At 44.7% G+C, this 21,293-nt stretch overlaps 1 protein-coding gene across 2 annotated transcripts in view; it reads left to right on the top strand.

Moving 5' to 3' along the window:
- Nucleotides 1–1,106: 1,106 nt before the first annotated feature.
- LOC309353559 (collagen alpha-4(VI) chain-like) overlaps nucleotides 1,107–21,293 on the top strand; it is a 96,045-nt gene continuing 75,858 nt past the window's right edge. The window contains exons 1-8 of one of the 2 annotated variants that reach the window (XM_081882896.1): nucleotides 1,107–1,433; nucleotides 1,959–2,039; nucleotides 7,062–7,147; nucleotides 8,358–8,966; nucleotides 12,331–12,918; nucleotides 14,452–15,057; nucleotides 16,610–17,233; nucleotides 18,447–18,998. In XM_081882896.1, coding sequence (XP_081739022.1) covers nucleotides 2,014–2,039; nucleotides 7,062–7,147; nucleotides 8,358–8,966; nucleotides 12,331–12,918; nucleotides 14,452–15,057; nucleotides 16,610–17,233; nucleotides 18,447–18,998 — 3,091 coding nt within the window. In that variant the 5' untranslated portion in view covers nucleotides 1,107–1,433; nucleotides 1,959–2,013. Of the gene's footprint in view, nucleotides 1,434–1,948; nucleotides 2,040–7,061; nucleotides 7,148–8,357; nucleotides 8,967–12,330; nucleotides 12,919–14,451; nucleotides 15,058–16,609; nucleotides 17,234–18,446; nucleotides 18,999–21,293 lie in introns of those variants that run through there. The other variant, XM_081882897.1, reaches the window with a different exon arrangement.

Genomic DNA, 21,293 nt, shown 5'->3' with positions numbered 1-21,293 from the left:
AGATTTCGAAGTATGCTCCGTATAAGTTCGCTAAATCCACAAATCATGCACCCTTCCCAGCCTTTGTTGTTGTTGATCTTAACTAGATAATGCATTTACTTGGAAAGTTCTGAAACATAGAAAGGCAGCTTAAAGCGACTTCTAAAGGGAGTCTTGTGGCACTTGGAAGACATTGGCCAGATATGCCCGGGTCTTGGTGGTCCCAAAGAGCTAGAAATCCACAGAACCCCACACCTGTCTTTTACTTCAGAGGAGCTATGGCGAGTCCCTTGTTAAGTATAGTAATTTAATTCACTGAAATTAAATTGTGCATTGTTACGTGTTTAAATTTGATTGGCCGGTAACTGAATTCTAGAGAGTTCTCTAGTAGTTTTCATGTGATTGGCTCACGTTGGTCACATCAGAGGTATCTAGTAAAAGAGGGACTCCATTTTATGTGAAGCAAGACAACTTTGTTTTAGAATCCACTGTGAACACTGCTAAGTTGAATAGAGTGTCTGAGTGTGATGGCCTGGGATCCGGACTTGGAGGCTGAACTTGAGGAATTCCAGCCTGCACAGAAGTCCCCACCTCCAGAAGCAGCTGAGCTGGGGCTGGGGCATGAGCCTGAAGGGTCCTCACCTGGATCCTCAGGTGCAGGCACCAGCTGAGTCTGCTCTGGCCCCTGAGGTGATGGAGGACCCATTGCCTGCAGGTGATCCACTCTCAGCCCCGTCAGAGGAAGCTGAGGTTGCCTCTGGGTCTGGTAACCCTCCAGCCTCTCCTGAGCTGCAGAGGCTCAGGGCAGAGAGGCGGAGGGAACTAAGTTCCCGCAGGAGTGCTCACCTCCAGGCCAAGAGAGGCGAGTCACCTGTGGACCGGAAGCTGAGAAGCTTACTGCAGCCAATCGGAAGCTGTGGAACCAGCGGCGGATGTTTGGGTTCCAAAGAACGTTTGCAAACCGCAACACTCACTTCCAGGTTTGCGGCATTTGGGAGCCAAAACGTTCAAGTTGCAAGGCGTTTGAGATCCAAGGTACAACTGTATAGCTTTACAGATGGGGAATTGAGGCAGAGAAGTGCCTGTGGTCATTGAAGGGGTCAATTGGGGTCTCGTGTCGGATTTAAAGACCGGCAAGTGAATATCTTGAATTCATAGACTCGAATATATACTTTAGGGCGTCCATTACTGGCAACATTTTTAAAATTCTTATTAATCCTGCATACATGTCAGAGAAAACTTTTCCTTCTGGGGCAATCCAGAGTTTACGCAAGAGACTGAGAGTTCTGTCTCAGAGGGGTTGTCTTGGAAGGCTGGCTGCCAGTCTGTTTCCAACAGCACAACTGGCTGCTCACAGCTGGAACCTTTGAAGCTTTTGGACAGTCCTGAGAGAGGATAGATGATCGATCATATGGACCACTAGACACTGCACAGATGGACCTCTAAGAAGCCAGGTGAGTGCAATATTTAGGATCTCCTTCTCCATTAATTTGCAACCGTTATGCATGTGCTTCTGTGAGGGAAAATATAAACTTTACGCTCATATCAGATCCCAAAAGAAATGGGTGTCTTTCTTCACAGAAAGAAGAAAATGATTTTTATGGCTTCACAGAGACATTTTAATGTTGTTTTCCCCAAAAATGTACTAATAAAATTTCTGAAAGAACTCTCCCATGCATCACTGATAAGACATTGGCTAGTGCAAGATTTCTCATCTTATCTCACAGAATGTTTAGACTTGAGATGCATTGCAAGTTAAATGTCTAGTTCCAATTGATTTATTCTGGAATTATAATATAGCAATCTGAAGAGGTGAGCGGTAGGTGGAATGGACAGGGCAGACGTTGTTCCCAAATGCTGCTGCTGCTTTGAGAAGAAATATAAGGTTTAGGAATCCACTTTTTAATATACTTTAGAGAGAGGCAAAATGCTGGACATTTGCACCAAAGCTCTGCGCACAATTCTTTTTTGCATTTCAGGGCTTTTAGCCTTTGCAGACGACTCTGTGAGGAAGGAAGTTCGGGAAAAGCAAGCATGTACAAGAAGGAAGGTTTCTGCAAGTAAGAGGAATAATTTATTCAAACGGGATGTAATCGTACTTCAGCTTGCCACAAACGAGATGATGCATATTTTCAGTAAATGAAATAAGTAATAGAATGCTTGTAGGAAGCTGTGAAAGGCAACATGAGATCCTGATGTTCTGTCTGGTGTTGGGATCTAAGTTCTATCTTAATACAAAATCTTAGCGATTGTTCTTCAAGTGTAAATTCTCATCCAGTTAGGAAAAAGATGAGGGAATTCATATTGACAAATCCAAGAATACATCAGGAAAAAATATGGCTGTATGTTCAGTCTTTAGCAATAGTGGGAAGGTCAGGGAAAAAATTTCAACCCACCTTTTTAAAATGTAGAATTTTATTAGTTTTCATAGTTTCAAACAGGCAAGAACATCCACAAGTACATCTGTCTTTTTACATTCCGAAAACTGTTGTAGAAGGAAGGTGGCCTGAGGTTTATTGATTGATTATTTTTGGTTATAGGTTCTTTTGCCTGCCCTTTACTGCATGGTCCCGGGGGCAAGTTTTTGTGTTTTTACTCCCCTCTGTCAATCTTAAAACCTGAGAGGGTCCAGGGAAGAAAGCAGTTTTTCAGATATTTGGGCCTAAGTCACTTAGGGCTGGAACATGAGCATCTTAAAGGAGGCCCCAAAGTTGCATACTCTCCAACATTTCTCTGATGAAAATAGGGATGTCCTATTCAAAAATGATGATGGTGAGGAGGAGGAGGATTATTTTGCTGTTTATAGCCCATCTATCTGACTGAGTTGCCCCAGCCACTCTGTGTTGCTTCCAAATAATAATAATAAAAATAAAAAATAATAATAATAAATAATTTTTTACTTATGCCCCGCCCATCTGGCTGGGCTTCCCCAGCCACTCTGGGTGGCTTCCAGCAAAATATTAAAATACTGTAATATTTCAAACATTAAAAGCTTCCCTAAACAGGGCTGCCTTCAGAAGTCTTCTAAAAGTCTGGTAGTTGTTGTTCTCTTTGACATCTGGTGGGAGGGCGTTCCACAGGGAGGGCACCACTACTGAGAAGGTCCTCTGCCGGGTTCCCTGTAACTTGGCTTCTCGCAGTGCGGGAACCGACAGAAGGCCCTCGGCGCTGGACCTCAGCGTCCAGGCAGAACGATGGGGGTGGAGACGCTCCTTCAGATATAACATAATAAAATATTAAACATATAAAAACGTCCCTATATAGGGCTGCCTTCAGATGGCTTCTAAAGGTTGTACAGTTACTTATCTCCTTGGCTGGGGGGTCACCTAACTCCATACCTCCAACATTTCTCCAATGAAAACAAGGAAAAGTGGGACATTCGGGGATCAAATCAGAAACTGGGACAGCTTCTGTAAATCCTGTAAATAACCTTGCTGTCATCCTTAAGAACAAGATTTTTAAAAAATGTGATGGAGGTAGAAGAGTATCCAAACAATATTCATTGATGTGGATGACATATTATTAATATTTAGCAAGTTTCAAGAATATGTGGGTGGGAGGCAGTAGCACAGCACTTTTTGAGAGGGAAAATCTAAATTTTCTCCCATATTCACAAACAGCAAATCTCAAAGGATAAGTACAGTGGTACCTCGGGTTACATAGGCTTCAGGTTTCAGACTCCGCTAACCCAGAAATTGTACCTCGGGTTCAGAACTTTGCTTCAGGATGAGAACAGAAATTGTGCTCCGGTGGCGCGGCAGCAGCGGGAGGCCACATTAGCTAAAGTGGTGCTTCAGCTTAAGAACAGTTTCAGGTTAAGTACGGACCTCTGGAACCAATTAAGTACTTAACCCGAGATATCACTGTATATGCATTAAAAAGTGGTTGGATAACAACTGTATCCTGCACCAGAGAAAGGAATTATACTTTCTTCCCTTTGTGTTCGTGACTAATGAACATTTCCCCTACTTTTCTGTTTAATGTAACCTGTTTTTTCAGACCAAGATGTGCGTTGACCTATATTTAACACAAGATCCACTTGTGTGGTCCTGAACTTTTTCACCACATGAATAGAATTACTAACCCAGGTTATTTACCCAGACGCTGCAGCATTTCTCTGCGGATGTTTATTCATTGCTTGGAAAGCTATCCAAAAACAGGATGCTTATCAGATGTAATCGATTGCTGTAGATTGTCTTATTGGAAATAAGCCACAGGAAAGAAGTGGTTTGCTTAAAAAGGACGACACTTTTTGCTATGTTGAGACCACACTGCCTCCAAACCAAGATACAAAGAGTTTTAGTGCTTGCACAATGCCTTTTTCTGTGTTGCATAAAAACGTGGTGGTGATACTAGGTTATTAAAGCCATTGAACTGGTACCTTTTACCATGGCAGAATTATGGCACACTTTTTACATCTCCTGTTGTGTTTGCTTGATGTTTGCTTTACTCTGCTTCGTAAACAGCTTGTTGCAGTATTAGGAATCTAGGAAATTGTGATAGCTGCTAGGGATCAGGGCTGGACAATGCCAGCTTTTCAGCACTGTGGTGTATCACCAGCCAAATATCGTGATATATCTTTTTTGTGTGTATATATAATTTTTATTAAATTTTCTCTTTTACAATTTAAAATATTCATTGTTACATCTTTAAGATATCAGTGACCTCCCTTTTTCTCTTTCCATGGTTCATTTTACATATCATAAATCCCTGCATATTTTACAAAAACTATACCATTCAGTGGGATGTGGGTGGTGCGGTGCGTTTAACCACAGAGCCTAGGGGTTTCTGATCAGAAGGTCGGCGGTTCGAATCCCCACGACGGGGTGAGCTCCTGTTGCTCGGTCCCTGCTCCTGCCAACCTAGCAGTTTGAAAGCATGTCAAAGTGCAAGTAGATAAATAGGTACCACTCCGGCGGGAAGGTAAACGGCATTTCCGTGTGCTGCTCTGGTTTGCCAGAAGCGGCTTAGTCATGCTGGCCCCATGACCCGGAAGCTGTACGCTGGCTCCCTCGGCCAATAAAGCGAGATGAGCGCTGCAACCCCAGAGTCGGCCACAACTGGACCTAATGGTCAGGGGTCTCTTTACCTTTACCTTTTTATCCTTCAGCAAGCTTTTTTAGGCTGGGACTCATGTGAGAAAGCAGCAAAGGACCCAGATTGCGAAGTGGGGAAGAATCCAAAACATTTGGGACGACTTTGTAACATTCATGATGATGATTAGTTTGGATAGATTTCCTACACCCCACTTGTATCTCTTGCCCTTGAGGTTGATGTTCCTGTGCAACCATAATTAACTAGATTTAGCTGGCATGGGTCATCTGTGCACATCTTTCATGCTGTTTGCGACTGTTTTTTTTCCAACCCCTCCTCTGCTTTTAATGAAACAAAAATATGTCTCAAGTCTTTAGATGGGGCATTTAGACTTGTCTAGTTTCAAAGAAGAGTTTTTGTGCAGGAGTATCGGTCAAAGTCTAAAATGTTCTCAGGGCTGTGCTTTGACTAGTGGCACAGCAAGACCCTAATTTTTTGGAACCAGATTCTCAGTCTGGTGGAAAAAATGCAGTGCCCTTTCAAATAGTTTCAGAAGGTCAACCTGGAGGAGCTTCTGAAATGCATAAACCCAGCTTGCTTGCACAAACTTTCCAGGGGCCTATGCAGCTGCTGAAGTTCATAACATAATACTAAACAGTTTGTCTTTGGGAGGTAGATCCTAATCATCTGGCATCCCATAAGCAATGTTAGCCTTGTCTGCAGGGCTTTGTTTGTCATCATTAATTCAGAGGTGGGTGTTTCATTTCTCCCGCTTAATTGTTGTCATAGATATTTGCCAGAAACTTTGGTGTTTCCCAGCTGGCCTGTCATTATCAAAAAAAGACCCAAGACACAACCTCACAGTACAGATCTTTGTAGTGGCTGAAACTGCGTTGAATAATGGCTTGTGCCTAACCATATTGAGGTTTCAACGTCCAGATATACAACAGGCAAACCGTGGTTTAGGGCAACTTACTGATTTTTCATTTCCCATGTGTTCAGGGCACTTTCATGGTGCATCAGCCTCTTCGGGTGGAGCCGTGGTTCTTATTTTGGCTTATTAATTCAGATATAACAGCAAACCATGGTTAGCATAAACTGTAGCTTGGAAGCTACGGTTGATATCCTGGTGACACTCCAGGGTTTTGCAACACAGGTGCAGATACGATGCCAAACCACAGTTTGGCATGATATCTGAATTCAGCCTGTGAAGAGGATTATTCCTCACTCCAATTTTTTTATAGAGTGTATGTAGAGTCACACAAGGCTGATTAACAGGTGCCTGTCCATTACCCAATAGATGCAATGATGACTAATACACAGAAGTCACAGGTAAAACATCACACAACACAATACTATTGTCAATTCACTCTTGTAAAAGCCAGAGATTTACAGACACATCTCCATCCTCCATTCAGGCAACCAAGAGGCTTGTTCAAGGACACCTTCCAACCAGAGCAAAGCACTTGAGAAGGGAGCAGGACCAGTAATACACATAGCCTGGGAAGATCCTCCAGGGCCAGATGGAGAAACCTGGAGCATTCATTCCCTGGTCCTCAAGGTCCCTCACCCCTGGTTTCTACACTGACTGGCAGAGGGGACTCTCCAGGGTTTCAGGCAGAGCTCATCCCCAGCCCTTCAAGGGATTGAACCTGAGACTGGGGCTCTACCAACAGAACTCTTGTTATATCCTCAAGTGATGCATGTGTACACTGATCCTTAAACTTTGATATGGGAGAAATTGTGGATTAGCATAGCAGGGGACATAGTTACAGTCACCAGCAACACTTAACAAATTACAGTTCCCTGGACTCTTTGGTGGAAGCCATGTGCTCTGAATATGCTTTAAAGACTTAGTGTGTATTAGGGTTGCCGTATTTCAAAAAGTGAAAATCCGGCTATGTCCGGGACGTATGGCATATCTTTGTGTATACAACTGGATTTTTCAATATGAATGAAAGGTTGTTGTTGTTGTTACTATTAATTATTATTATTATTATTATTATTATTATTATTATTATTATTATTATTATTATTATTTTCTTCAGGGGTGCTCCCAGGATGGACAACTGGAACCAAAGGTTTATTCTTGTGTTTTTGACCATGTTGTGCTCAACCGATGCCCAAACTACTGGTAATGTAATATCCGTGCTTCTTTAGTAATATCCATGAGCAGATAACAAAAGACATGGAGGGGGAAGAATTAAAATGTGACACCAGAGGGCAGAGCAGAGCAACCAGCGACCAGCAGCACTGAAAGAAACAGCGGTTTAGAAAATGGTGTGGCAGGGTATTACATTTGACAAAAAAAGGGGAGGGGTGTAAAAAAACCGTTTTAATTAACAATTATGCCCTGTGACGTTTTAGAATGACATATCTAATGTCAGGAGCCCAGGCTGCTGTCTTGATAACACAGCATGCAAGTCGTAATTAGCTTGAAGATTTATTGCAATACTGTACAAACAATTACCCTTGGATGTCTAACCGAGCGTCAGTTGACCCTTCTGAAGAGTGCTTGCTGCTTCTGCAGAATATCCTGAACCTATAAGCCTTAGATTTCTGGGTTTGTTTCCTGTCTAATACCTTTCCCATACGTCTACTCTTTGGGCTCAGGGGATTAACTGCGTTCTCGTTACACTTGCAGCAGATATTTGAACTTGTTCAATACATTTCAGATAACTTAGAAGGAGTCAAATACCACCGGTACATCATTTTCATATAGTTCTCTTTCAGTGTACAACATGCTTTAAATAAATATGTGCTATGTCAGGGGTGGGGAACTTGTAGCTCATCCAGCATGGTTGGTGGTCAGGGATGATGCGAGTTGGGGACTGGCGACATCATGCAGACTTCATGTCCCCCAACTCCTGGGTTACGTGAAGAAATGTTTTCTTTTGCCTGTCCTGAATCTCAAGGTAAAGGTAAAAATCGTGGTCTAAACCACTGAGCCTCTTGGGTGTGCTGATCGGAAGGTAGGCGGTTCGAATCCGCACAACGGGGTGAGCTCCCATTGCTCTGTCCCAGCTCCTGCCGACCTAGCAGCCTGAAAGCACCCCAGTGCAAGTAGATAGTAGGTACCACTGTGGCGGGAAGGTAAACGGCGTTTCTGTGCACTCTGTCACGGTTCTCTGTGCGCCAGTAGTGGTTTAGTCATGCTAGCCCTATGACCCGGAAAACTGTGGACAAACGACGGCTCCCTCGACCTGAAAGCGAGATGAGTGCTGCAACCTTTGACTGGACTTAACCGTCCAGGGGTCCTTTACCGTTTACCTTTTACCTTTACCTGAATCTAACAAATGCCTATTGGTGTAAGAACAAAAGAAGGTTACCCTGTCTTTCTTCAGTTTGCAGAGAAACTGCCATTGCAGACCTCGTGTTCCTGGTGGACGGATCCTGGAGCATAGGAACAAAGAACTTCAAAAGCATGCAAGATTTTCTGTACACCATGGTTGAGGGCTTTGACATTGGACCGGATAAAATCCAGGTCGGGCTGATTCTGTACAGTGACCTGCCTCACAACGAGTTCTTCCTGAACACGTTCCACCACAAAGAGGACATCTTAAACCGGATTCGGAACTTGCACTACAAAGGAGGGGGGACCAAAACTGGGAAGAGTTTGAAGTTTATGCTGGACCATCAGTTCAACGAAATGGCCGGCAGTCGGCGCCGCGAAGGTGTCCCCCAAGTGGCAGTTGTGATAACAGACGGGGAAGCTCAGGATGATATCCGTGAGCCCTCAAAGCTGGTCAAGAGCGCAGGCATCACCCTTTATGCTTTGGGCATTAAGGATGCTGTTTTGTCGGAGCTTCAGTTAATCGCTAGCGACCCAGACGATACGCATGTCTACAACGTGGAAGATTTTGCCGGCTTGCAGGGCATCTCCCAAAATCTGCTCCAGGTGATTTGTACTACTGGCGAAGAAGCCTCTCAACACATCACTCAGATTTCTCCAGGTAAATCCAAAAGTGTGTGTGTATGTGTGTGTGTGTGTGTATATACAGTGGTCTTTTTTTAAAAAAAAATCCTTCCTAGCTATGCTTTTCCCAGTAGTGATGTATGGAAGTGAGAGCTGGACCATAAAGAAGGCTGATCACCAAAGAATTGATGCTTTTGAATTATGGTGCTGGAGGAGACTCTTGAGAGTCCCATGGACTGCAAGAAGATCAAACCTCTCCATTCTGAAGGAAATCAGCCCTGAGTGCTCACTGGAATCCTGACAGAACCTGAAGCTGAGGCTCCAATACTTTGGCCACCTCATGAGAAGAGAAGACTCCCTGGAAAAGACCCTGATGTTGGGAAAGATGGAGGGCACAAGGAGAAGGGAAAGACAGAAGACAAGATGGTTGGACAGTGTTCTCGAAGCTACCAGCATGAGTTTGACCAAACTGCGGGAGGCAGTGGAAGACAGGAGTGCCATGGGGTCACGAAGAATCAGACACAACTAAACAACAACAACAACAAGATCACAAAATCTTTTTCATTCAGCAGCATGCTACCAGGTGTCAAGGCTTCAGGGAATCCTATCCCCCTCACTGTGGGATGAGTTCTTACGAAGTAGCTTATTCAACATTCACAGAGAGAGTTGAAGGAATGCTCTCTTAGATAATGGCGTTGCTCCAAGTCAAGTCCCACCCTCTCTGTCTCTTTTATTCTACGTCACCCCTGCGCTGGCTGATCTGAGCTTTCTGCCTCTGAGCTTTCTGTTCTACTACTTTCAAGGCCTGCCTGGTTCTGGGAGAGGGGAAGGGGGTCAGGAATGCTTTCAAGAGACACTGAGTCTGTTAACTGTCTCTCCCCTGGTGCTTCTTCTTCCTGCTGCTCTCCCAATATTTTCCAGCTCCCCCCCTCTGCAGCCTCTGAATTATGCCCTTCTGCAAGCCACTGTTCTAAACCTATACTGTCCTCCTCTTTTCTGGAAGTTGCAGGAAGGTGAGGGGGTTCCCACCATTCCTGCTCAATCCAGCCCCTGACAGCAGGTGGTGGGTGTACAGAAAGAGGAAGGCATGTGTTCTATATGAAGAATCTGATTCAAGATAAATTCAACTGGTAAGTGTGATGGGCTGGGATTCAGACTCGGATACTGCACCTGAGGGATCCCAGCCTGCACAGGATTCCCCGCCTCTAGAACCAGTTGAGCCGAGGCTGGGGCATGATCCTGAAGGGTCCTAACCTGTGCTGGACCCTCAAGTGCAGGCATCAGCTGAGTCTGCTCTGGCTCCTGAGGTGATGGAGGACCCACTGCCTGCAGGTGCTCCACTCTCAGCCCCGTCAGGGGAAGCTGAGGTTGCCTCTAGGTCCAGTAACCCTCCAGCCTCTCCTGAGCTGCAGAGGCTCAGGGCAGAGAGGTGGAGGGAACTAAGTTCCCACAGGAGGAGTGCTCGCCTCCAGGCCAGGAGAGGCGAGTCACCAGAGGATTGGGGCCGCCCTATGCCTCAGGGCAGATAAAAGCCAGCCAGCCCCATTCCCAAGTTGCAGGAGCAACATTGTTGGTTGCTAGTTCCTGCCTGAACCCTGTCTTGCTTTCCTGCCTGAGCTCCTGCCCTGCCCAGGCTCTCTGCTTGCATGCCTGCTCCTGACTTCACCCGACTCCCTGCCCTGCACCCAGCTTCAGCTACTACAGACTGCCTCCACATTGCACCTTTGATCATGGACCGGACTTGGACCTCGCCTCTCGGGTAACCCACGGGACCAGCACAGTAAGGCTATTTTCTCACATCATGCTGAACTCATTATGGGCCAACTTCTGAGTGGACATGTACTGCATGTATTGCCAGAGATGTTGCTTAAAAAGAAGAATTAGGCAACCAGGAAAACTCAATGAAATCTGTCACTTCTGAAGGCTGGTGGCACATTGGGTCAGTGCATCTGGCTGTTCACCAGAAGGTTGGTGGTTTGAGTCCGCCCAGGGATGTCCGTGGGCAGGATTCGTGCCTTGCAAGGGGTTGGACTAGATGACCCTCGGGGTCCCTTCTAACTCTGCAGTCCTATGACTCTATGATTCACAGCACAGAACATGGAAGAGAGCTAATTTTCAGTATGTGATACAGTTTCTCCACTTTTAGATGTTTACATTCAAAATGCAAAGAGAAAATATAATAAAGTTGTAAAGGGTGTGTGTGAAATCAGCCAATATCTCTTTTCTTTAACTGCCCTTTTCTAGCTTGTTCTGATGATGGGTGCTGTAATGGTTCTAGGGGTTGCTCGTGCATAAGTTGCCACCACTCCTGGCTAGGTTGCCTGGTTGAACCCTTTCTGTCTGGACAGCCCTTCACTTCGTGGCTGTCTCAGTCGCTGGCAGAATCCGTCAGTGGGCGTTTCTTGAACTTCTTCCAGCAAATAAGTTCTTTGACGCCAAGTCTCCTCCTACTCTCCCTGCGCGGAAGTCTTCTGCGCAGGGAGGGTGTGGGCAGCGGAGGACCCGTGCTCTCCCCGCTGGTCTCCAGCGAGGAGTCCTGGAGCCTCCTCTCCGATTCCCCCATCTGCCCCCCTTCTCCACTGGTGTTACGCTTATTTCCTTCCCCAGCAGATGGGCTGCCTCTCTCCCTACTGGGACCCTCTCCGGCATCCCTCCGGAGCCTTCCCTCCGCCTCTGGCTCCGATGGCAGTTCCCTGACAGGTGCCAATAGGATTTTCTGGGCCCAGTGCACAGTGCATTGGTTCCCTTCACCTCACTCACAAAAGGGAGTACAGATGCACATAAAATTTGTATATTTTTGTGTCATTTGCAAATTTGTATCCTCATTTGGGGAGCCCCCAAAATCAGGGGAAACACACAATATGAAATAATATATCTGACAGACAGAATGTCAACAGTGAAGCTTTCTCCATATAGTATTTCTATATAACCCCTTTCACCTCCTTTGTTGAGAGAGAGAGAGAGAGAGAGAGAGAGAAAGAAGAAAGAAAGAAAGAAAGAAAGAAAGAAAGAAAGAAAGAAAGAAAGAAAGAAAGAAAGAAAGAATTCATAGTCTGAATGTGGTACAGCGCTAACATTTGTACTGTTTTCATATTTTGGTGGCCCTGATTCTGAGAAAACATTTTACAATGTTCTAGCTTAGAGAAAATCCTCAAGAGAAGCTGTTTGAGAAAACAGTTCTGTACCAGGAAGCTTTTAATGTTTGATGCTTTATTATGTTTTATATATTCTGTAAGCTGCCCAGAGTGGCTTGGGAAAACCAGCCAGATGGGATGGGGGTAATAATAATAATAATAATAATGGCCACATAAATGCCGGCTATGTTTTAGTCTGAAACCACCTCAAACAGAAAAGCAATAACCAATTCCCGTCTTACTTTTAAAAACTTCTTTCTCGTTTAGTGTGCCGAAAAGCCACCATGGCCGACATCGTATTTTTGGTGGACAGTTCCACTAGCATTGGCGAGGAGAATTTCCAGAAGGTGAAGAGCTTTCTGTACACCATGATATCCAGCCTTGACATTGGCCCAAATCAGGTTAGAATTGGGCTGGCCCAGTATAGTGACAGCCCCTACAGGGAATTCCTCTTAAACCAGTATTCTTCAAAGAGCGACATTCTGGAACAAATACAGAATTTGCCCTTCCGGAAGGGAGGCACTAACACAGGCGCTGCCTTGGATTTTATCGGCGAAGAGTACTTCGCGGAATCTGCCGGGAGCAGAGCCCAGGAAAACTTCCCCCAGGTCGCCATTCTGCTCACCGATGGCGAGTCCAGTGATGAAGTCAAGGTTCCCGCTAGCAAACTGAGGGCAAGAGGCATCTCTGTTTATGTGGTGGGGATTGGCGTCCAGAACACCACCGAACTGCAGGAAATTGCCAGCCGGCCCTTGAATAAGTTTCTGTTCAGCACCGACAGATTTGATATCCTCGAAGAACTCTCCGGCAGTCTCCTCCGAACGATGTGCTTTGCAGTGGAGAGCCAGATTACAGGTAAGCAAAGTTGTCTTCTCCGGTGACTTGTGGGCTGCTCGGAAGCTCATCTTTTTCCCCCATTTTTTTTATTGGTTTTCCAAAAATTTTAAACAAACAAACATACATCTTAACTGTACTTGATCCAATCTTAGTAACATTGTTAAGTGACTTCCTCAAATCCCCCTGGCTGAATTTCAGTGTATATCATTGTAACAGTTTCCCCAAACTAATTTTCTCATAAAATTAATTTAAGCACTTAACATCTTACTTTGTTTTCATCTTGACTTTAAACATGTTATTCTCTAACATAATTAAATCCTAAGCCTATCTAGTATTTGCAAGTTTTTCCAATTAAGTTATCTTAGCATATTTAACTAAATAGTCTTTGAATTTCATTGCTCGGAAGCTTTTCTGCCAACAACCCTGATCTGCTCTTTGAATCTCTACAAAATGGGTGCTTAAAGAGCAGTGTGTGGCTTTGTAGAATAACTTCCGACAGCGCGGCCCATTCCCTCACACACGCAAAAAACGCTCACGTCAGTCAACTAAAGACAACCAACCATGCCCTGACCAACCTCTCTCGCTGCCAAGAAAAAATTAAAAAACGCCAACGTGACGCCAACACAAAACCCCATAAGTACACTAAATAAAATAATGACAGTTTTACCATCCTTTCCCCCCCCTGTCCCCCCTCTCTCCCACAAACATATACAGTGGTAACTCAGGTTAAGTACTTAATTCTTTCTGGAGGTCCGTACTTAACCCGAAACTGTTCTTAACCTGAAGCACCACTTTAGCTAATGGGGCCTCCTGCTGCTGCCGTGCTGCCGGAGCACAATTTCTGTTCTCATCCTGAAGCAAAGTTCTTAACCTGAAGCACTATTTCTGGGTTAGCGGAGTCTGTAACCTGAAGCGTACGTAACCTGAGGTACCACTATATTGTATACAACATTAATGTCTCAAACTGAATGTAACTGATCTATAGAAAAGACTCTGCGACCTGGAAAAAAGTGACAATGCACGCACTTTTGTAATTGAAGAAAATCTTCAATATATATTTTTTTTAAATAAAAACATACCCAGAGTGCTGCACTGCGTTTTGGCTTCACACACCTGCTCCTAGCAGGGGACCTGCTTTCTGAAATTCAATAAGCATGGAAGTAATGTAATTTTAATCATATAATGACACACATTATACAATTATAAACTGCAAGAGCAGATCATAAATTCTGTGAATTCTGGGAAATGATTTCAATTGGTTTTATAATTCTCCTGCAGATTGCAGTGCAATGGTATATAGTGGTACCTCAGGATAAGAACTCAATTCGTTCCAGAGGTCCGTTCTTAACCTGAAACTGTTCTTAACCTGAGGTACCACTTTAGCTAATGGGGCCTCCTGCTGCTGCCATGCCACAGGAGCACGATTTCTGTTCTCATCCTGAAACAAAGTTCTTAACCCAAGGTACTATTTCTGGGTTAGTGGAGTCTGTAACCTGATGCGTCTGTAACCCGAGGTACCACTGTATTAAAATACGTTGTTTTTTCCTCCAGCATTTACAAAGCACTATGCTGACGTGGTTTTCCTTATTGACTCCTCTGACACAATGGGCGCCCCCAACTTTGAAGCAGTCAAAAAATTCACCGCTCAGATTGTCGAACAACTAGATGTCGGGGCTGGCAAGTACCAGATTGGCTTTGCGCAATACAGTGGAGAAGGGAAGACAGAATTTTTGCTGAACACTTACGAGAGTAAGGAAGATGTTCTCCACCACATCCAGAACAGCGTCGAATTCATAGGAGGCCCTTCGCAGACTGGGGCTGCCCTGCAATTTCTGCAAGATGTCTATTTTACCGAGGAAGCTGGCAGCCGGTTTAACCAAGGGACGCCACAGTTTACGGTGGTCGTCACCTCCGCTAAATCTGAGGATGACGTCAAGGAGTCCGCAAAGCGGCTGAAAGAAATGGGAGTGAAAGTTGTAACGGTTGGCATCTTGGATTCTGACAGGGTAGAAATGGAGGAAATTGCTACTGACACTTTGGTTTTTCAGGCCAATGATGTACAGAGCCTTGATCAGGTTCAACAGACTGTGGTGGATATTTTGGACGTATCAGTTCATCAGCACTACGATGATGCTCTGGACATAGATGTGCCAGCAGGTAATTATTTCCCTGGAGAGAAAATTTCACACTAAAGTAGATTATAAGGTGGAGAATTCTGTCAGTCATCCGGTCCCCTGCAAATATGATATTATTGTTATTCAGAAAGCGAGTTCTCTTTAACTTCCCTGAACATTTCTTTTTGGAACAAGGAGAGTTTTCCTCAGATGAATCTTCCTCGAATGGGAATAGCATGGATTTTTATAAAGGGTTGTTAGTAATACTGCCAGGAATACAATCAAAAGAAACTTGTCTAGCGCCCAAAGCAAATGCCACTGGCTTTATTGACATTTGTTATAGGACACGCATGACTGAAGGACGATTCTAGAATTTTCCCAGTTTGCTTCCCAGTATGAGCCCACCACATGATATGCATTTACAAGCATGTGTTTCCCCTTTATACATTCCAGTTCTTTCCCAATGAGCTCAAATGAGCCTAGGACTCTCATACCTATGGGACCGCCTCTCCTGGTATGTCCCACGGAGGACCTTATGGTCTTCAAATAAAAACATCTTGGAGATCCTGGGCCACAGGGAGGTTAGGCTGGCCTCAACCAGAGCCAGGGCTTTTTCAGCTGTGGCTCCGACCTGGTGGAATGCTCTGTCACAAGAGACTAGGGCCTTGCGGGACTTGACATCTTTCCGCAGGGCCTGCAAGACAGAGCTGTTCCACCAGGCTTTTGGCCAAGGCACAGCCTGACCCCCTCCTTCGGTAATACTCATAGAACTCTAGCCCAATGGTTGCCATTAATTTGACCCTGAATTGATTTTAGAATGAATTGATTTTAGAATGTATTTCAATTAATTGTGATTTTATGTAAACTGTTATTTTTACTGTTGTTAGCCACTCTGCAGATGAGTTATTATCAACCTTCTCACCAGACTCCCACATAACCAGCATCACACATTATTCACCCTGGGGCAGCTTTGCCCGTTATCTCCTGCCCAGGGGCGCCATTGAGGGGTGGGGAGGGAAGGAAATTTTCAAGGAGGGCCCCGGACCCTCTCAATATCTCACATCGCCAGCCCCCTCAATCATGGCAGCAACTTTGCATGCCTGCTCCTGTCTGCTTAAATTGTCATGAATTCAGACCAAAGTCCTATCCAAATGTACCAGTGGGGGTTACTTCAGAACTGAGCTATCAACATCTCTTAGTATGGAAGGTCATGGGAGGGGACTCTCAGGCTGGGCCCCAAATAGGCCCATCCCGCCATCTGCTCAGGCCACACCCCCTCTTCTCAGGCCACACCCTCTCCAAGTGCTTTTGCCTGGCAGGATAGTGTCCTTGAACTGTGATAACGCATCTCAATTGTCTGGATGGATGGAGAGGTACGTAACTATGGGAACCTCTGGCACCCGCATGGCTGGGATACAGCCTAGAGTAGAAGGTAAGAGTCACACCTATGGCTCCGCCCACTTTTGCCATATTCCACTTCTGGCTCCGCCCCTCCCCACCATGGAAGCTAGCCTAGGAGGGGATGTGGGCTTCTAACTGGAAAAGATTCCCCATCCCACCATTCTCTAACTTTGATGTGCTTGTTTTGCTCGCAGTTTGCTCCAGCGCATCCGTGGCAGACATTGCGTTCCTTGTGGACGAATCCAGCAGAATCGGGCCGAGGAATTTCCAGCTGATCCGGGCTTTTCTCCTCAAGATTATCAGGGCTCTGGATATAGCCCCAGATAACGTACGGGTCGCCTTGGTACTTTATAGCGATGAGCCCAGGCTCGAGTTTGGCCTGAATGCATTTCGAGACAAGTCGGAGATGGTGAATTATGTGAAAACGTTGCCGTACCGTGGCGGCGAATCCTACACTGGCGCTGCCATCAACTTCCTGAGGAAGAACGTTTTCACCAAAAGAGCCGGGAGCAGGAAGGATGAAGGAGTTCAGCAGCTGGCGGTGGTGATCACGGACGGCCAGTCCGTAGATAATTTCACGGGACCCGCCTCCAAGCTTCGACGGAGCGGCATCACCGTGTATGCCGTGGGCATCCAAAATGGCACCGAGAGTGGCCAGCTGCACAAAATTGCATCTCATCCCCCCAGGAAGCACGTCTCCAATGTGGAATCGTTGTTGCAGCTCTCGAACATCGAGTGGAAGATAAAGAAACGAATTTGTACCGATATTGTTTCACGTGCATTTAGCATCCCAGTGCGGTCCCGTACCCTGAAGGAAGGTAAGAGACTCCTGTCACCATCGGTTCCTAAATCCTATCCGTTGGAGCTGGGTACAGAGAGCTGGGTAGAGAGAGCCAGTGTGGTGTAGTGGTTAAGAGCGATAGACTCGTAATCTGGGGAACTGGGTTCGTGTCTTCGCTCCTCCACATGCAGCTGCTGGGTGACTTTGAGCTGGCAATATATTGCGAATCACTATGTGTACGTGTGTGTACTATACAAAAATCGCAAGGGGGGGGACCGTGAAGCCAGCAGATGCCTCTACATCAGGCATAGGCAAACTCGGCCCTCCAGATGTTTTGAGACTACAATTCCCATGATCCTGTTAGCTAGGGATGATGGGAGTTGTAGTCCCAAAACATGTGGAGGGCCGAGTTTGCTTATGCCTATTCTACATTATTTCATCCTTATTTCAGACATCGTGGCTCCCTGTAACACCACTGCCCTTCCATCTCTTGCCTCTGAGCTGATGGCAGTTCCCTGACGCTACCTATTAAAACACACCCACAGCTTTGAGGCTGGATGCAGCGCCTACCAGAAAAGGAAGCGGTTGGGAGAAAGTGATATTTGGAGGGCAAAGGCTGGGTGCACGATAGGTTCAATATGTCTCCCTGTCATCCCATCTTGTAAATTTGCCTCTATTCCACTGGACTGGAGACGTTCTTTCCTGCATTGTTGTGATCTGCATTTTAGCACTCAGATTAGTCTAGCCTTCAGCAAGTGCTTCCATGCACACTGTTGCCGCTTGGTAGATAATAGCCTGCCTTGTATTCACTCACCGCTCATTTTTGTTCAGGGAAATGAATTTATGTTATGCAGCATTTTGGGGTTGTATCAAACTAAGTTCTTTTCAGAGCAGACACACTGGAAAAAAATGGGCCTAAGTTAGTCCTGGGACTCATCTACACAGCTGCAAATGAAACGTTATACATGTGTTGTAAAGCGCAATATGCAAATGTGACACTAGATGGCGAGAGTGAGCTATTCAAAATTTGATGTATTTTTCAAAACTTTTTTTTAAAAAAGCATTTTCACAGTGTTTTTTTATATGCGTGTAGATTCTACCGTGGCAATTAATTTCAGCAGCTTTACGCAGAATATGACTAACATCACCCGCAACCCCATTTCCCTTCTTGGAAGGGAATCGAGCATTTATTTATTTTTGAACACCACTGTAAATGAATTGTTGTTCTTCTTCTGTTTCTTCTCTACTAGGCTGTGACCAGACCGAGGAGGGAGACATTTATTTCTTGATCGATGGTTCAGGCAGCATCAGTTGGGAGAACTTCCAAGACATGAAAACCTTCATGAACGAAATGATCGGCATGTTTCAGGTTGGAGCTGATAAAATCCGTTTTGGGGTTGTTCAGTATGGAAGCACTCCACAAATAGAGTTTGAGATCACCCAGTACGATAGTGAAGCACAGTTAAAGGAAGCCATCAGGGTGATCCAGCAGATAGGTGGCGGGACGAACACAGGAGATGCTTTAAGAGGCATGCAACACCTGTTTAAAATCTCAGCCAGGAACAACATCCCCCAGTTCCTCATCGTCATTACAGATGGAAAATCACAGGATCAGGTGACGAAAGCAGCAGAGGAACTGAGACAGCAAGGGATCGTGATCTATGCCATTGGCGTCAGGGATGCTGTCCAAGAAGAGCTGGAAGATATCGCTGGGACAAAAGACCGGATGTTTTTCGTGAACGATTTTGATTCCCTGAAGCTCATCAAGCACGATATCGCGCAAGATATCTGCTCTCCTGAAGGTAAGGTGTTTCCCTTTCGAAATAAAAGTTTTGTTTTATTAGTTTTCTAGAAAGGAAACCCGAGTCTAAAAAAGCAAATACGGACAAATCAGAGCAAGTCTTGTCTTAGGTCAGGCTGGTGTACGATAACAGAAAAGGTATTTTCCTAAATATGAGAGTTTCAAGCTTTTGCTAAGTAAGTATTCTAAAAGACCCACATATTTGCAAGTAAATACTACATGCATTAGGGACGTGGGTGGCGCTGTGGGTTAAACCACAGAGCCTAGGACTTGCCGATCAGAAGTTCGGCGGTTCGAATCCCCGTGAGCTCCTGTTGCTCAGTCCCTGCTCCTGCCAACCTAGCAGTTTGAAAGCACGTCAAAGTGCAAATAGATAATGGGTACCGCTCCGGTGGGAAGGTAAACGGTGTTTCCGTGCACTGCTCTGGGGCATAGGAATTCGTACTTTTTTATTTTTTCAAAATATAGTCTGGCCCCCCACAAGGTCTGAGGGGACAGTGGACCGGCCCCCTGCTGAAAAAGTTTGCTGACCCCTGCATTAAGCTAATGGTGGTATTTTTTTTCTTTACCAATTAAATTTTTCCAGGGGAAAATCCAAGAGAATGATGACACTAGTATTATGCATATCCTTTGGTGTGTCTGCTGTGAGATACCTTCTTTGTGTATGCAGAAAGGTTTGGGGACAGTGAGGGTTGCAAATCTTTTAAAAATATGAATAATGAGGAAAACCCTTCCTTAAAAACAATCAGTTCATAAAGGTCTTCATCTGCCAGCAGAAAGACAGCAAGGAGGAATCCAGTCTAGCTTCACTAGAGAACAAGTTTCAAAGTCTGTGAAATATACTCAGAGTTGAGAGTGGATTTCATGCTCTTTATTCAGCTCATAGTGGTGAGGAGGAATGGAATTTTCCCCAGATTGTCTACTTTATATACATTATTTACACAATGGGCCCCACATGATTGGCTAATTCCGGGATTCTCCTGTAGGCCAATCAGGTTGCGGATTCACTTCTACCTGGAGCTGGATTGGGTGGCTCCTGTAGACCAATCAGACTGCTGCATTCTAGATCCTATTGTTCTAGGGCCAATCAGACCACTGCATTCTGAATCCTATTGTTCTAGGGCCAATCACACTGCTGCATTCTGAATCCTATTGTTCTAGGACCAATCAGATTGCTGTATTTTGGATCCTATTCAACTCAGGTCTGGGAGGAGACACAGAGAAGGCCTGCATATACAGTGTGAGAAGGAATTCTGCTTCCATAATTTTTTGATTTCACAAGCCCAGAAAAGAAACACAATTGACTGTTCCTCCTTAGAGAATGACTTTAAAATTCTACATCATCAATCCTCCATGTTTTGAAGGAAACTTGGGGTGAAATCCCATAACATTAAACAGCTGAAAGTCAGGAATGCAAAGCTGAGCCACAGTCTAAATTCTGGAAAAAATCTATTAATTTCTATTAAGTCATGTGGTAAGAATGACTTCAGAGCAAACCACGGTCGACATTAGACTGTTGAAACAAGTGCAGAATATAATGAGTAGAAACATACATTTGCTGTATTTGTCACCTAACAGTCAGAAGCAATGGACATTTAGCATATTTACCTCAACTTATGTTTTAAGCAAACATGAGATCAGATCATATGCAGTTTTTCATGCTTCTGTGAAAAGACTGATGCTAAAGATGCTTTCTGTAGCTTGTGGTAGAGCATTACCTAGAACACCATTCTTCAACAGATGGATCCTTGCCCACAAACATGTCACACCTTGACTTAATGGTGCATTTTTGGAAGCCTTCTCAGACACTGAAGAACTGGGGGGGGGGGGGGAGAGACTTTCTGAAGGCAATTTTCCACCTGCTTTGCCCCCCCCCAGCCCCCAGGAGCCTTTCCCAGACCATGGCTTTGAAAAGAGCAGAAGCAGCTGGGAAGAGAGGAGTTTAGGGATAGTTTTTAAAAATAATTTTACAAGTTGTGTGTCCTTGTTTCTCAATTTGATCTTTTTACATGGCTGTGTATGTTTTGTGGTATTTTATGCATTGTGATTTGCTGTTGTTTTATTGACTATAGATTAGTAATTCTTTATAGTAATTGGTAAGTGTAAACTGTTTAATTAATATTGCTGATGTTTAATTTTACTGTTTACGATTGGATTCTAACGGATTGTTGAATATTACTTTATTTGATATTAGTTGTTTAATTTAAAGTTATTGTGACTTTCTATATTGGATCAGATTGTTACTATTAATGTTTGATGTTTTATTATTATTGTGTGTGTTGGAAGCCGTCCAGAG

The sequence above is a fragment of the Podarcis melisellensis genome, assembly GCF_964234715.1.
Source record: "Podarcis melisellensis genome assembly, chromosome: 12".
NCBI lineage: Eukaryota > Metazoa > Chordata > Lepidosauria > Squamata > Lacertidae > Podarcis > Podarcis melisellensis.
The sequence above is the reverse complement of the archived record's forward strand: the minus strand, read 5'-3'. Positions and strand labels throughout refer to the sequence as shown.